Source organism: Emydura macquarii, unplaced genomic scaffold, assembly GCF_026122565.2.
Source record: "Emydura macquarii macquarii isolate MOO-44397 ecotype Brisbane River unplaced genomic scaffold, CSIRO-AGI_Emac_v2 contig_2422, whole genome shotgun sequence".
NCBI classification, from domain to species: domain Eukaryota; kingdom Metazoa; phylum Chordata; order Testudines; family Chelidae; genus Emydura; species Emydura macquarii.
The window spans coordinates 1,310,085-1,324,188 of NW_027132559.1; the positions used below are offsets into that span (position 1 = coordinate 1,310,085).

General features: G+C 44.0%; 1 protein-coding gene, 1 non-coding gene and 1 pseudogene across 2 annotated transcripts; all 3 read right to left on the minus strand.

Moving 5' to 3' along the window:
• Nucleotides 1-309: 309 nt before the first annotated feature.
• Nucleotides 310-1,709, minus strand: XCR1 (X-C motif chemokine receptor 1). Its single transcript, XM_067561607.1, has one exon. The coding sequence runs from the start codon at nucleotides 1,694-1,696 to the stop codon at nucleotides 671-673; it is 1,026 nt and encodes a 341-aa protein (XP_067417708.1). The 5' UTR covers nucleotides 1,697-1,709; the 3' UTR covers nucleotides 310-670.
• Nucleotides 1,710-6,597: 4,888 nt separating this feature from the next.
• LOC137162040 (TCF3 fusion partner pseudogene) lies at nucleotides 6,598-7,360 on the minus strand (annotated as a pseudogene).
• A 6,179-nt stretch (nucleotides 7,361-13,539) lies between these two features.
• TRNAS-GCU (transfer RNA serine (anticodon GCU)) lies at nucleotides 13,540-13,614 on the minus strand. The gene has a single exon. It is a non-coding gene; the product is annotated as a tRNA-Ser (tRNA).
• Between the last annotated feature and the right edge of the window lie 490 nt (nucleotides 13,615-14,104).

A 14,104-nucleotide genomic window follows, 5' to 3' on the forward strand; every position in this document is an offset into this window, starting at 1 on the left:
TTCTGAAGAAAAACATTTATTTTGCAAGTAAAGGAAACAATACCTATTTAGATATCACTATCAAAACAAGAAATGAAGCAGACTGGTTCAGAGCAACTTTTCGCTCTGTGCTATGAGTTTACAAGAATTAAGAAAGTATTAACATGCTCATTAACTTAATTCCTTTTACCACATATCAACCAACAAAACTTTCTATTGAAGATCAGAAGATGGGTTTGTGTTAAGCTTATAATATGAATAGCTTTTTACACAGCAACAGTGAAAAGTTTACCTTGAAAACATCAGATATTCTGAGTTCTGTAGCTTCTGTCAAACTAATAAAACCTGGCTTAATCCCAGGTAGACACAGTGGTGAGCGCCGCTCTCATTTACTCTGCTGCAATACTATTGGTTACGATGGAATCACAGGAATGTAAGTGAAAGCAGAATTTGGCCCCTGGATTAGAAAAGCCTAGAGGTGATATTTACAAATAAAACAGATGGTTACCCCCTTCCCATGGAAGTGCCACAGATCTCTTGTTGTTTATACTTTCTATTATTTTCCATATTTTCCATATTCCCAAAGAATAAGAAATGTTGTGTCTTTCAGGTGAATGCCTGTAAAATAACTATTATTAATGGCTTTTTAAATTTGAATATTTCACTCAGGCTTAGCACTGCAGAGCAGCCTTCAGTAAATGGAAGCATCTTCATAGTGGAATTTGCCATGAGAATAAATCCTGGGACTGGAGATTTGTCCATTGTTGCATGGCCAGAGGTAACTGCACAGGTGCATCAGATGCCTTCTGAATTTGACCCCGACAAATACATAGAGCACAGGGTTGAGGCAACAGTGGGAAAAGGCAATTTTGCGACTGATGTAGAAGGCATATGTAATGTTCTTTTGGATCTCACAGTTGAGAGGGATGTACTGAGCTGGAAGAGACTGCAGGAAACAGAGTATATTATAAGGTGCCCAACTCAGGAAAAAAGCTACCACAATGGTAAAAATGAGTCTCACAGTTCTGTGCTTCCTATGAGATCTTGATCGGAGAAGAATTTTCAATATCTTGATGTAACAAAATAGAATAACAGCAAAGGAAAAGAGAAAGAAGATATTTTGCTGATAAATTTCTACCGTTTTCCAGCGGGAGTCAGTGTAATCACAGCTACTGGAACCATCCAGATTAATTTGCACTTGAGTGAAAATCATCTCAGGAACCACGACTAATATGCTAGCCGCCCAAGTAGCCAAGCTCACCTGAATGCCACACTGGCGTGTCTGAGTACTCAAGGTTGACAAGGGATTCACCACTGCCAGGTACCGGAGAACAGTCATTATGGTCAAAAAAAGGATACCACTGTAGTAGCTGATGGAGAAAACAGCGTTCACAGCCTTGCAGAGGAAATCACCAAAAATCCACCCATGTAAATGATACATGATCCAGAAGGGCAGTATGCAAGAGAAGACAAGGTCGGAGATGCAAAGGTTCATGATGAAAATGTTTGTTAAAGACACCAGGTTTTCATATTTCATTAGAATCCATAACACCAGACTGTTTCCTAGCAGGCTTAGAACAAAAACCAGAGAGTACAGGATGATGGTGAGATGGACACCAAATGTGTGGAGGTCATCCATTTCACACAAATTACCAGAAATATTAGGGCTCCAATAATCATAGTAAGTTGAGTTGACGTCAAAGTCTGATTCATCCATTTGGATGTGTGAACCAAATGGCACAAATAGAACTTTCACAGCAACTGGTAGAGAAACCTCCAAAGTATGATATTGCCTGACTAGTAGGGTGTTCTCTCTTTTAAATCAAAAACTTTCACTGCATGCCACAAATTAAACAGTGAAACTTAATTCCTTCCGTTTTTATTGTGGGCGGTGGTTTTAATTTTACGTCTTTACTCTAAGGAGCTGGAACATGGTCACAAATAGAATTTTACATTAATAGAACATTAGGCACAGGCTTTGAATTTCAACTAATTAAAAAATGCAAAAATTAAAGTCTCAAAAGCAAGTTAATCAGTGTGCACATGATAGCTGCCAACAGCTGAATATTTTACATGGGATAATTCCAGCTAGAATTGTGAGCACACTGATGTATTCATATTTAAGAACAGATATCACTACCTCAGAATCCAGTCCAGTTTTTAGGCTGTTCTTTAAAGATATTTAAATTCCACATAAAATTCCACTGAATTCTACACTCTTTACCCCACACGTGATCCTATTTGATGATTCAATTTTGCAGAAACTTATAAAACCAGGTAACATTCCAGTGCCAGTATAACAAAATATAAATAGATAAACATTCATAATGAGAGATTTTCCAAAGCTTCAGAGTTCAAACTGGTATTCTAACAGATGCAATGGGGCTTGATCCTGCTCCCATTGAAGCTAGTGGAAATTTAGTCACTGATCTCAATAGGAGTAGAAGCCTGCTCATGACGTTACTGCATTTCCCTCTTCTCTATCTCCCTCTCCTGAACTTTTCCCCTCGAGTCCTTCCTTGTGTTGTCCACTTTGACTCACCCTCTGCCGCCTTTACAGTAATGCAAATCTGAAGGAAAAAGCTCATCGATCAATTACGGGCATTCCTTATTTACATGAATAGTTCCATTTGTTGCAGGAGTGCTCTGTCCTGTGTTTATGTAAGTAATTAATAGACAAAGTGTTAGTGGGTGGCGCTCAGAAATATGGCGCATAGTTCCTAGGTTTTGTGGGACCAGTAAAATTTGTTGTGTATTGCCAATGGCTTCCTCTGTGCAGATGTTTAAAAGGCACTCTTACGACCAGTGACTTCAGCAGAAACCTCACATGAGGCAAACAGGAATTGGCCCAGAGTTTATTGCTTGAAAACTAACTTTGCAAAAGTGGCCTCTGATTTTGGCAGCTTCAGTTGTGGTGAGCCCAATTTAGGATACCTATGGCCTGATTCTTCCTGAAGTGTTAAATGCCCAGAGCTTTAGTTGATCTGCAGGTAATCAGCACTTCTGAATACCAGGTCTATGAAGTTTTAAGCAGGACAGCCAACAATTGAGGAATCTGTTAAAAATGGCCACTTTTACTACTGCTGGCCCCTGTGAGTGATGCCAACATTCTTTTTCCTCTGACACATTGATTCATGGGAAGGGCAAGGTAATTTTTCTTTTTAATTTATTATGAAACTGGGATCTTTTACTGGTAGCATCCAAATAAAATGGAAGTCAAGATATATGAGACAGATGAATGCTAGAACCGTACAGCTCCTGATTTTGATTAAGAACTAAAATGAAAGGGCAAAATTCTGCCCTGATGTACCCCTCATACACTGACCTAGTTGCTGCTGTTGGGAGGTAACAGGTCTGAGGGGAATTGGTATCAGTAGCTCTCAGAGCATACCCCAAACAATAATGCCATCTGTCATTGGCAGATTCCCTGTCAGCCTCCCCACTCAGGTAGCCTATGGCTCAGTGACCCACTATAAGAACCTGCAGGGCTAGAACCAGGGAGTTCTAGGCCACTGACACCTCAGTATCACCACAGGAAGATTATGCTAGACTCCCACGGGAGGACCCTGTGAGGGTAGGACCAGCAGGAAGCACCACCCCACAGGATATTAGTAGTGGCAGCTCCTTGCAGCCCACTGATTGGCTGGCACTAGTACTTAAGCCAGGAAGCTATAACAGGGAGTCGTATGAGCAACGATCCAGACCGCCTGCCCATTTTGCTTCACACCCTCCATGTGAGAGATCCCAGACTCCAGCTTCTGACCCTGCCTGACACCTGGTCTACCTTCTGGCCTGTCTTGTACTCTGACCTCCCAGTACCTGGCCAAGCCTGCCTGCTGATGCCTGACTCCTGGTTTTCCCTCTTGCCTGTCTCAGGCTCTGATCCTCTGGTACCTGACTCGGCCTGACTCCTGACTTCCACTCTGACCCCTAGGTCTGACCACCCAAGACCTGGTTGTGACACCCCCTGGACTATGGTAGCCACTCACTCAAATTTGATCAGATAGGCCTCTGGACTTAGACAGGATGGAGCTGGAACCGCTACTTGGAGCAGCCACCTAGTCCACTGTGATGTGCCCCTGACATAATAGCTTCTAGCACTGCTCTTGCTGCTGTTGTGCTCTTATGTGGGCCTGCTGCTGACATACTAACCATTTCAGGAGGGCTTGAAACCCAGACTGATACAAGGTTGGCAATAGTCTCTAGCTGTACTCCTCCTTTGCTAATAAAACAGCATTAAACTAAAATATACAAAACCAAAAAATATAAGCTCTCCAGAGTAATGCCTAAGTTTCTCCAGAGCTCCCTACCTTGGATTCTGGTTAGCTGTTCTAGAGGAGAGAACTGCTCCACCCTCATTAACCCCCCTTAGGATATCAGCAAGGCTTCTAGGCTCCCTCCAAGAGTCACCCAAAAACTTGTGCACTCTTGGCCTACACAAAAACGGGAATTGGAAAGCAACAAGGAGATGACTGGGATGGGCCTGCGGAGTTGAGAGAGAATGTCATTGTAAAAACATTTTAAAATAATCTTACAGCAGGTCCTAAACCTATGACCAAAGAATTCATGAGAAATAGTCCTCTATGAAAACTAACTTGTTCCTGCTCTAGCCTAACAAACATCAAACAAGCAGAACTGAAAATCCCTCACAAACCAGCTTCTCACTTTCTTTCTGAAAGTGAATCTTTGGTGAGAGGCACAGGTACTTGCTACTTAATAAAATGCTAGTTAGGTGCCTAGGAATCTAGTGGGATTTTCAGAAGTGCCTATTTGCATCTTTAGGCATCTTTAGCTTTGAGGGCCAGATTTTCAGTCCTTCTTGCTTTTACATTCAATGTCAGATTCCCAGGATCAAACCCCAAGTCTGCCTCCACTTTGCTCTTTATTCATAAGAACACACTACTGCACATGGTATGTTAGTTAAAATCCATATGGAGCAGGCAAACACTGGGGGTGATTGAAACTTCAGGGCCCAATGCATGTTAGACTTAGCAGCTAAATGCAGATAAGACCTCTATTGGCAGTGAAGTTACTCAGGATTTACACTCATATAACCAAAGAGAATTTGACTCTGAAGGTGGAATTTTCCATAATCTTTCTCATGAGGACACATATGAAGAGAACAAAAGTACATTGTTCCAATTAAAATAATTCCTACCATTGTTGCACACTTTAGGAATATTGTTTTGATTGTACACAGACTGAAACATTACCTTCAGCTGTTAATCCAAAAAAACAAACACACTTCTGCTTTTTCGTACATTTGCTGTTCTCAGTGGTTATATTGTTTTGCTCTGAACTTCTTTTTTCCTTCAAAATACCTTCTGGTAATTTCACAGATAAGGAAATATGACTTTCGCGAATATATGGAGCTGTTAAAAAAATCACATTTATTATACCTGTTTCGTTCATACTTTCAAAACTACATGAACTACGTGTGTTAAAGGAAATGTTGATAAATTTAAATGTCAGGATTTTTCAGTACAATACACATTGAGTGATATATAACAACAATGTGGTTGTATAATAAACAGCATCTTACAAGACACAGCTATAGGCATTTTTAAGCTTTAAACTGCCAGCTGTAGGTTGGTTTTGTTTGTTTTAAAAACTTCAGGAGCAAATGAACAGCTACAGTAAGCTCATTGAAGCCAGTGGAGTTACATACAGGACTTATGTGGCCCATTCTATCAAGTATAATTCAGGGGCCACATATTAGTTTGCCAACTCGATCCTAAATAATGATTAACAGGGACAGAAAGTGAACATTTACGTGATGATACTTGTACTTAGTAGGGCTGGCTGAAAAACGTCTCTCAAAACCCAAATTTAGTTTTTGATTACATTAAAGTATTTACAGAAAGTGTCTGCTTTCCTTTTAAACTTTTCATCTGGGGAGGAGACAGAACTTTTCTGGTTTTTGGCCAGAAACTAAATAGGGTTTTTGGACAAAGAGTCAAAATTTTCAGCAAAGAAACCACTTTCCAGTTATATCTAGTGCTCAGAAAAGAAGCTAAAATTCACACCCAGTCTAATAGTTTTATACCTAGGAGAGGCAGTCTACTATTTAAGGCAGAGGGATGAGCAGCAGGACTCTTGGGTTTCTTTTCTCATCTCTACCAGTGATAGTGAGTATGATTTATGCAAGTCATTTCACTCTTCTGCACCTCATGTTCTCCATCTGTAATACTCACCCCAGAGATTCTGGGAAGTTTAATTAATTTGTAAAGCATTGTGAGATTGCCTGACATAAAGGTGTTTTTTGTTTTGTTTTTTTGTGCACCATGGCCCACATCCAGCTTCTCTTTGTTACCCCCTCGCATAAACGGTTCAGCGGCTCCCTGCTCCGCAGGGCTTTTAAGCCTGAAATATTCCAGCCACCCGGCAGCTACGACAGGAGTTTTATATATATATATACCCACACAAGGAAACCCCCTTCTTCCAGGTGGCTGGGGGCTGCTGGTCTCCACCCCATGCCTAGCTGTCAGTCCTGCAGCACAGGGACTTGTGTAAAAGAGGTTAACCCCTCCCTCCCCCAGTCCACAGGGAGGGGCCTGCACCCTTTCTGGTTTAACCCCTCCAGGGCTGGGGTGCAGGGCCTGGTCAGTTGCGGGAGGCTCAGTCGAATTCGGCACAGGCCCTGGGGCTGGAGAACTTGGGTAATGGAGGAGCTTATCACGGTGCTGGGGCGGGGTCCAGATGGGGCCCAGCACAGCATCCTGGTCACAGGGGAACTCGTCCTCACCTTTGATCTGTGCAGGAAAGTCATCTATGGGGAGAAGGGCAGAAGCCGGCCGCCTGCCCCTCTGCTCCTTGTCCTCCCGCCCGTGCCGGCACCGCTTCTTCCTGCTGGGGATCTCCACCTGGGAGGAGCACTTGGGCTCTGGGCCAGCCGATGGGGGCCCAGGAAAGTTCCGGGGGGTCTCCTTTTCTGGAGGCTCGTTCTCTGTGTTGCCGGGGGGGTGGGGGGGGGCGGCTTCCGTGCTGGGGCTGCCTTCGTCCTCTAGGACAATGGTGAGTTGGCTCCGTCTATAGTCATCCCCATGGGAATCCAGGACCCTTATGAGGAACTTTCTCTCCTGTTCGAGCTGCCGTGTGATCTTCTGCACCTGGTGGAGTCTGTTCAACATCCGCTCGTTGACCTGCTCAATCTCCTTGCAGCATCAGCCCAGCGCCTGGATCTTCCGGTGGCCCAACTCACATTGCCGCTGCTGGCTCTCCTACTCCTCCTCCTCCTGCTGGTTGTCCCCACTCAGCCCCCCATCCACGAACTCCACCTCCGTTTCCAGCTCGCTCTCCAGGATGTTCCCCCCAAAGAGTGAGGCAGCGTCAGCTCTGAACCTGGGGGCACCGAGAACTCCTTGAAGTCCACCCCAGCCATGGTGCCTGGTACTTGGCCCCGGACGGGTCTGTGGATGGGCTCAGGGGCACAGTTCCCGTAACATGACCTGCCGGTCCCATTCCCAGACAGTGCTTTGTCCTCCTTTTCCCATTCCCTACTGGGCTCACTTCTTACCTGCCAACTATTTGTGCTGCTTAATGTTGAATTTTTGTTTAAAACACATGCAGCAAAAATAAGTGACTAAACGAGTTGTTAGTAGTGAAAGGAAAAGTTGCTTGGATGTGTTAGGCCTGAGGCAATTTTCAGCTAGGCCGAAACCCAATGATTCTAATAAGCAGGCATACCAGAGCCTCAAGGACAATGGCATATATAAATACCTGATAACTCAGAAGGCCAGATGTCCACTCAGTGATTCAGCCTCACAGTGAGAACAGCACATTCCTTACAAGCCCTCCTATCTGTAAGGATTCTCCCTCTCCACCCATTCACCCCCTCCGAAATATAGTCAGATCCTTTAATGTAATTAGAGTGTCTCTGCACGTATGTTCTGTATCTGTCATTATTACTCATGTTCTTTCTGGGTGAAACAATGTCTGTATTCATAAGTGAATAGATAGAAGAAATGTAAATAGATTGTTTAAGTGATAAAAACCGTATATAAGTGTCTCCTGTAACAACATAAATTCGAAGCTGTTTAAGGCAGTCTTCCTGGTGCCATGAATAAACCCCTTCAGTATTATTTGTGCTGCCTGATTCTTGGGGAAAGAATCCTTTTTGCTTCACAGATGTAAAATGAAATAACACTGCAGACTTTTTCTTTAGTAGTACAAGAGATGTATACAGTGTACAGTCTGTGGTAGCAGTTTCATCCCTTTAATTTGATTGTTTAACTTCATCACCCTGTAACTACTCTTGAAGTTTGGTAAATGTCTAATCACTTCTCATCCTTGTTACCTTGCCATAGACAGATGGTCTAGATTGGAGGCAACAGGTACCTTAAATAACCATCTACACATAAAATTGCACTAGTTTAACTAGAAGTGTTTTGGGTTTTTTTTAAACTGATTTGGCTACAGCAATGCAAGTTTGGATGTAGACAAAGCCTAACTAAATGTATATTAGCTAGGCCAAGTCTGCACACAGATTTTGTGCCAGTACAGCTATTTTGGGTAGGGTATGATTTTTTTCTTTTTAAACCCAGAACAGTTATACCAGTACAACCCACTGGTGTGAACACAGTTATAGTGGCAAAAAGGTGCCTTACAGCAATAAAGCTGTTTACACATCCAGGAAGAGGAAATACAACTCTCACTGTTAAAGGGAGGTAACACTGAGGGGTGCTTAAAACACAGGACTGGGGCCTGGTTTACTCTAGGAAGTTTTACTGGCAAAAAACTTTCCTTCTGTCAGAACAGCCTTGTGTTCATTTATGCTCAGTTTTTTGTTCTGCTGACAAAATCCTCATTCTTTTCTGGCAATGTTAAGCCAGTTCTCTGAGCAACATAAGCCCTGTGCTGGTATAGTTCAAGAGGCACACTGCCCGTGTGGGTGCAGAAGTGCCTGAACTGGTATAGGCAGTCCTCCAGCAACAAGCCTACAATGCAAGTGTCCTTTCCACAGTGACTACTCCAACTGAAGTTTTACGCTCTGCTGCCCAATAGTAACAGTGACCAGCAGCCTGCCTCTCATTTAAAGCCCCCAGAGTGTTTTCTTTCCCTGCCATCTCTACAAGCATGGCTCCTGCTTGCCCTTGTGCTGCTGCCTGGTTCAGGAAAGGGGTCCCAAATTTCCTCAGCCCCTGGGGGGAAGGCTCGTGTGCAGGCACAGCTTTGGCATTCCCCCAAGAACAAAGATGTGTATGGTGAAATTGCAAAGGGCTTGAAGAATCTGGGGTACAGATACAAAGGTCAATGCTAGGCACCGGGGAAGGAGCTGCAGAAGGCTTCCAGTAGACACAGATCAGCCTCAAGGCTGGTGCTGCTCCCAGGACTGCCCCCGTTATGAACAGCTGTATGCCACACTAAGCCAGGGCCCAGACCTTCCTGCTAAGAACTGTGGGCACCTACCCTAGAACTGGCAACTGAGGAGATGACAGATAGTAGGGACACAGACTGCACCAGACTGACCAACAGAACTACAGACTGTGCCAGACAGACCGAGCCGGACTCATAAAGCCAATTCATCTGTAAGGAAGGGGATGCAGGTAGGTGTCACTTAGTAGGACTGGCCCATTAATGCAGGCCATTTAGTTTATTTTCTCTGAGGCCCCTGCAACATCACCCATGTCTCAAAATGGTGGTTGATTGCTTCCAGTGACAAAAGCATTCTCTTTTCAAACTCCAGCCAGCGTTCCCAATAATACAGTCTTCTCCAGCACATGCACTGTGAATGGATTTCATGCAGCTTTTTTGAGACCCATACAGCAAGTACACATTACTTGCAAACTGGGGTTAGAGTCAGGAAAGAAGAAGCCATATGCGGTAAATTATGACTCAGCGCACATCCCTAACTCTCAGGTACACAAACCCTCGGCTGCTTGCAGAGAAGGCCTTAGCACGCACAGCTCTGCAATCTTGTGGCACAATTTCACAGGCCTTTTTCAACAAGTATCATTTGCCCAGACATTTCTAGGCACAGCTGCCTTGTTTTTCCCCACCGCAGTAGGGCACTCTCCCACAGCACTCTGTAAGGACTGATTGATGGATCTTCCCTGTGAAGAGTCCAGCAACCGAGGGCCCTGGTTGACCACCAGTCCTCTCCAGCAGCTCTCTGCTTTGGCTCTTTGAGACCCTGAGAAGGGATATAGTATTGCCTGTAATTTAACAGTCTCTACTACACCACCCTGAAAGTTACCCACACCCTCCATCCCCAGCCCCCATCCTTCTGACTAAAGAGGTTAAACATACAGCATATACTCACCATGCTCTATGCTGTAAGACACTCATGAAACAATGGCGATTGCGAACTTTAAAAAAAAAAAAAAAAAAAGAACTAAGATGGGAAAACAGAATTATAGCAGTTATTCCCCACACAAACAACTAATAATGGCTCTCTCTCTATTCATGAACGTGGCAGGGGTAGCCTTGAGGCACATCCCTTCTACACGGGCGGAGCAATTCAGCATGATGAGGAGGAAACTGACAAGAGAAGACATTTTCTAAACTGGTCCAGACCATCCAGTCCACAGCCCAAGACTCTGGCCTGGCAGGACTGTATGCACAAGGAGAGAAAGACTGAGGTCTGGTTTACACTAGAAAATTAGCTTGATTTAACTTTTTCAGTCATGGGTGTGAAAAATCCACACCTCTTGAGCAGCATACTTAAGCCAACGCTCTCCCATTGACATAGCTTACGCTTCTCATTCTGGTGGAGTACCAGAGTCAATGGAGACATGCTTGGCAATCGATTGAACGTGTTTTCACCAGACCCGCTCAGTCGATGCTGCTGCATCGATGGCTGTGGCAGCAGAGGAGGAACCTAGTGAACCTTTGTCTTACGGAGGTGGAAATCTCCCAAAGCAATAGCCTCACTCCCCATAAAAAGTGACTGAAAGCCAGCTAATGACAGTCTGTGCACTAACACAAAGGGACACATTGTCTGGCTACTGCACACTGCCCTAAACGTGCTCTTAAAGCTTCCCTCACCTGCATAACTCCTGTTGTAACTCTAGTAACCAGCCTTGTCTTGGACTGCTAAAATCAGCAAACACCCTGCTACTCTGGCAGTAGCATTTCTCCTGGGCCTGTCAGATGATTAGGCCCCCAACAGCAATTCTGAGCCCCAGGGCAGAACAGTCAATGGCCCCCCTAGAAAGGGATGGCTGGAGGTCCAAGTGGGCTTCTGCCAGAAGTTTTTACTTATTTATTATGTGTCATGCAGGTTGTGGGGCGGCTGAGGCTGTGGTATCTGCTACTCAGCTTCCTGGGTCCCTTGGACTCCCCAAGGAGATTACTCATGAACCCGGGAAGCTGAGTAGCAGATACCGTCTCCTCAGCCACCCGGGAACCTGCATGGTGCATAATAAATAAACTCTGCTTAGGGGAGGGGCAGAGAGCACAAGCGGTTGTGGGGACAGGGGGATGGAAGTGCGTGAAAGAGAGGAGGATCCGTATCTATCCTCCCATCCATCCAGGCCCTTGGGCAATTGCCTGCCTGCCTGCCCCCCACCCCCATCAGCAGGCCATCAGCAGGGCAGTCTGGATCCCTGAAAAAAACAAACCACAATTGTCATTGCAACCCCACTAATGTCAATAGGGCAATCCAGGAAAATGTTCCTACTTTCTACTTATAAAAAAGTCTTGTATGCTTATAGATACAAGCATCATGGACCTTTACTGGCTGGCCAACAATAATGTCAGTAAGTCATCCACCAAACACTTGCATAACCATGGAGAAGTACCCCTTTCTGTTTACGTATTCAGAAGCATGGCAGAAGGAAGGGAGGGCCAGAATTGGGATGTCCCCCCCATTTATCACCTCACCACAATTAGAGAAGCCCATGTCACCAAATAGTTCTGTTATTTCTTTGACATTGCCCAGCATGACAATTCCATGGAGCAGGATATGCTTATTTGTCTTGCATACCTGGATGATGACCACTACCCAGGTAGATTTTCCAACCCCAAATTAATTGCCCACTGATTAAAGTAAATGGGAGCTTTAAAAAGGCCCTTTAAAAAAATTCCACTAGGTGTCTATCTGCATCTTCAGGTGCCTAAATAGCTTTGAAAATGTATCTGTGTGATTGTGTGCAGCTAACAACTTCTCTATGCTTCAGATCCTTCCCTCCCAACCTCCCCCATGTGTAAAATAAGATTAATACTTACCTACTTCAGAGACATACTCTCAGCCTTCAATATCTGTCAGATGTTTTCCTTTTCTGGTTGGATGGCTATTGAAGGGCAAAATACTATCTGCTCAAAGTTTAGAGAAGAACAAAGATTCAGTCTCCACTTAGAAAAACAGCTGGAAAGCACATCAATTTAATAAAAACAACATGATTAAAAAAATACTGACTAGGTTAAATTCAGTCAGTACGAAGAGATTGAGGGAATATCTTTTATTGGACCAACTTCTGTTGATGAAAGAGACACATTTTCAAGTTTACACAGAGCTCTTCTTGAGGTGCAGGTGCCCTTCTTTAAAGCAATTGGGAGGCAGCTAATGAGGCAAAGGTGCACTGACCCTATTCCCTCTTAAAAAGCCAGTGTCACCCTGTGACACATTCTTGGGTCTTTGCAGGATGAGGGTCTTAGATTGAATGTAAGTTTTCAGTCTTAGCTACAGTGCTATGTGCTGTCAGCACAATGTTACTATAGCAGTTATTCAGTACAATAGGTTTGTTAACAAGATATTGAAAGGGCAAAATTAGGGAGAAGATGACATTTGATATAATGAGGAAGAAGATGTGGAATTGTATTTTTCCATCCCCTGGCTTCTCTTTTCGGAAGGTTACAAACACTTCATTGTGTTTTGATCTAGTTTCATAAAAGCTTCCCCTTTTCTGGGCTTAAAAAATAAATCCAGAATTTAGAGTTTTGTTTTTCTGTGATTATTATATTTATTGCTCTTCTACACATACCTTTACTTCTGGGTATAAAGAGCAGCAGGGAACTAATGACATCTGTAAAGCATTCCCATGTCACATCAGAGCTGCCATCACACAGCTCATCTTTCCTAGGCTTCTTCTAGAATTAACAGAATGAGCTTGCATTCTGCAAACCTACCCTGAAGAATGGTGAAGGACCCTCTCCCATCCAAGAAGCCATTTGGGGCATAGACATCATTGCATTTTGCTTCTAAGTAGCAGTGTCTTCATGGATCTGTTCATCGATGATGTTTTGTTGTGCAGTGAACTGCACATGGTCATGTACCTGTTTGCCTGATGCAGACTAATGCGGTAGCCAGCTTTCAAGGGTGGTAGAGGATGTATTGATTCGTGGGAGTTGGTATTGTTATGTTTTCAAGGTGTTGATGGCTGCTCTCAGATGGACCTTTGCTCCAAAGATAATTACAGACCTTGTTAAAGTCCAGGAGCATGGCAAACTCTCTTTTAGACTCAATGGAAGGAGCAATTAAGACTCCTTATGTAACTGAGGGTATTGTAAGACTCCCAGCCAGGAGGAGAGATTTGTGCTAGGAAGGTTTAGAATTATAGGGATTGCAAGGGTCAGCTAGTTTAATGCCCAAAATTGCATTCGCTTTAATAAATTTCCCCAAGGGAGCAGCACCTGGATTTGAACCAAGGGCCACTTGAGCAGCAGTCAAAGGCTCTACCACTGAGCTACACTCCCTGACATGCTAGAAGGGGAGGGAGAATTGGATTTGGTATCATATAGGATATGGTCGCTTATATTTCTTTACATTGCAATTCTCAGACCACACACATTACACACAGGGTGCACCCAGAATCTGATTAGCCCCTTTAGATACCACAGTATACCCCCTTTTTAGGTCAAAAGATGAACTGCAGCATCCCAGAGGCCAGTGTGTAGCAACTGTAGACTTTTAAGGTGGGACTCTGCAAATCATATCCCTATTTATGCTGTGCCATATTGTGCACACACGGCTTTTCAGTTGCTGCTCTTGAGAGCTTACGATCTGTCACCTTTCATTTAATTTTTCGGACCAACAAGAGGATCCAGATGGTCAACAATTAACAATAAAATATAGTGGAAGAGATCACGTTAGCAAACCAAATTAAAAAAAAAAATACCAACAAAAAGACACCCACCCCCACCACAACTCCTTCCAGTCTGGTAGACACCCACAAACAAATGCCCT

Coding starts and splice junctions, on each gene's coding strand:
- XCR1 (XM_067561607.1), bottom strand. CDS start 1,696: ATGGATGAATCAGACTTTGACGTCAACTCAACTTACTATGATTATTGG.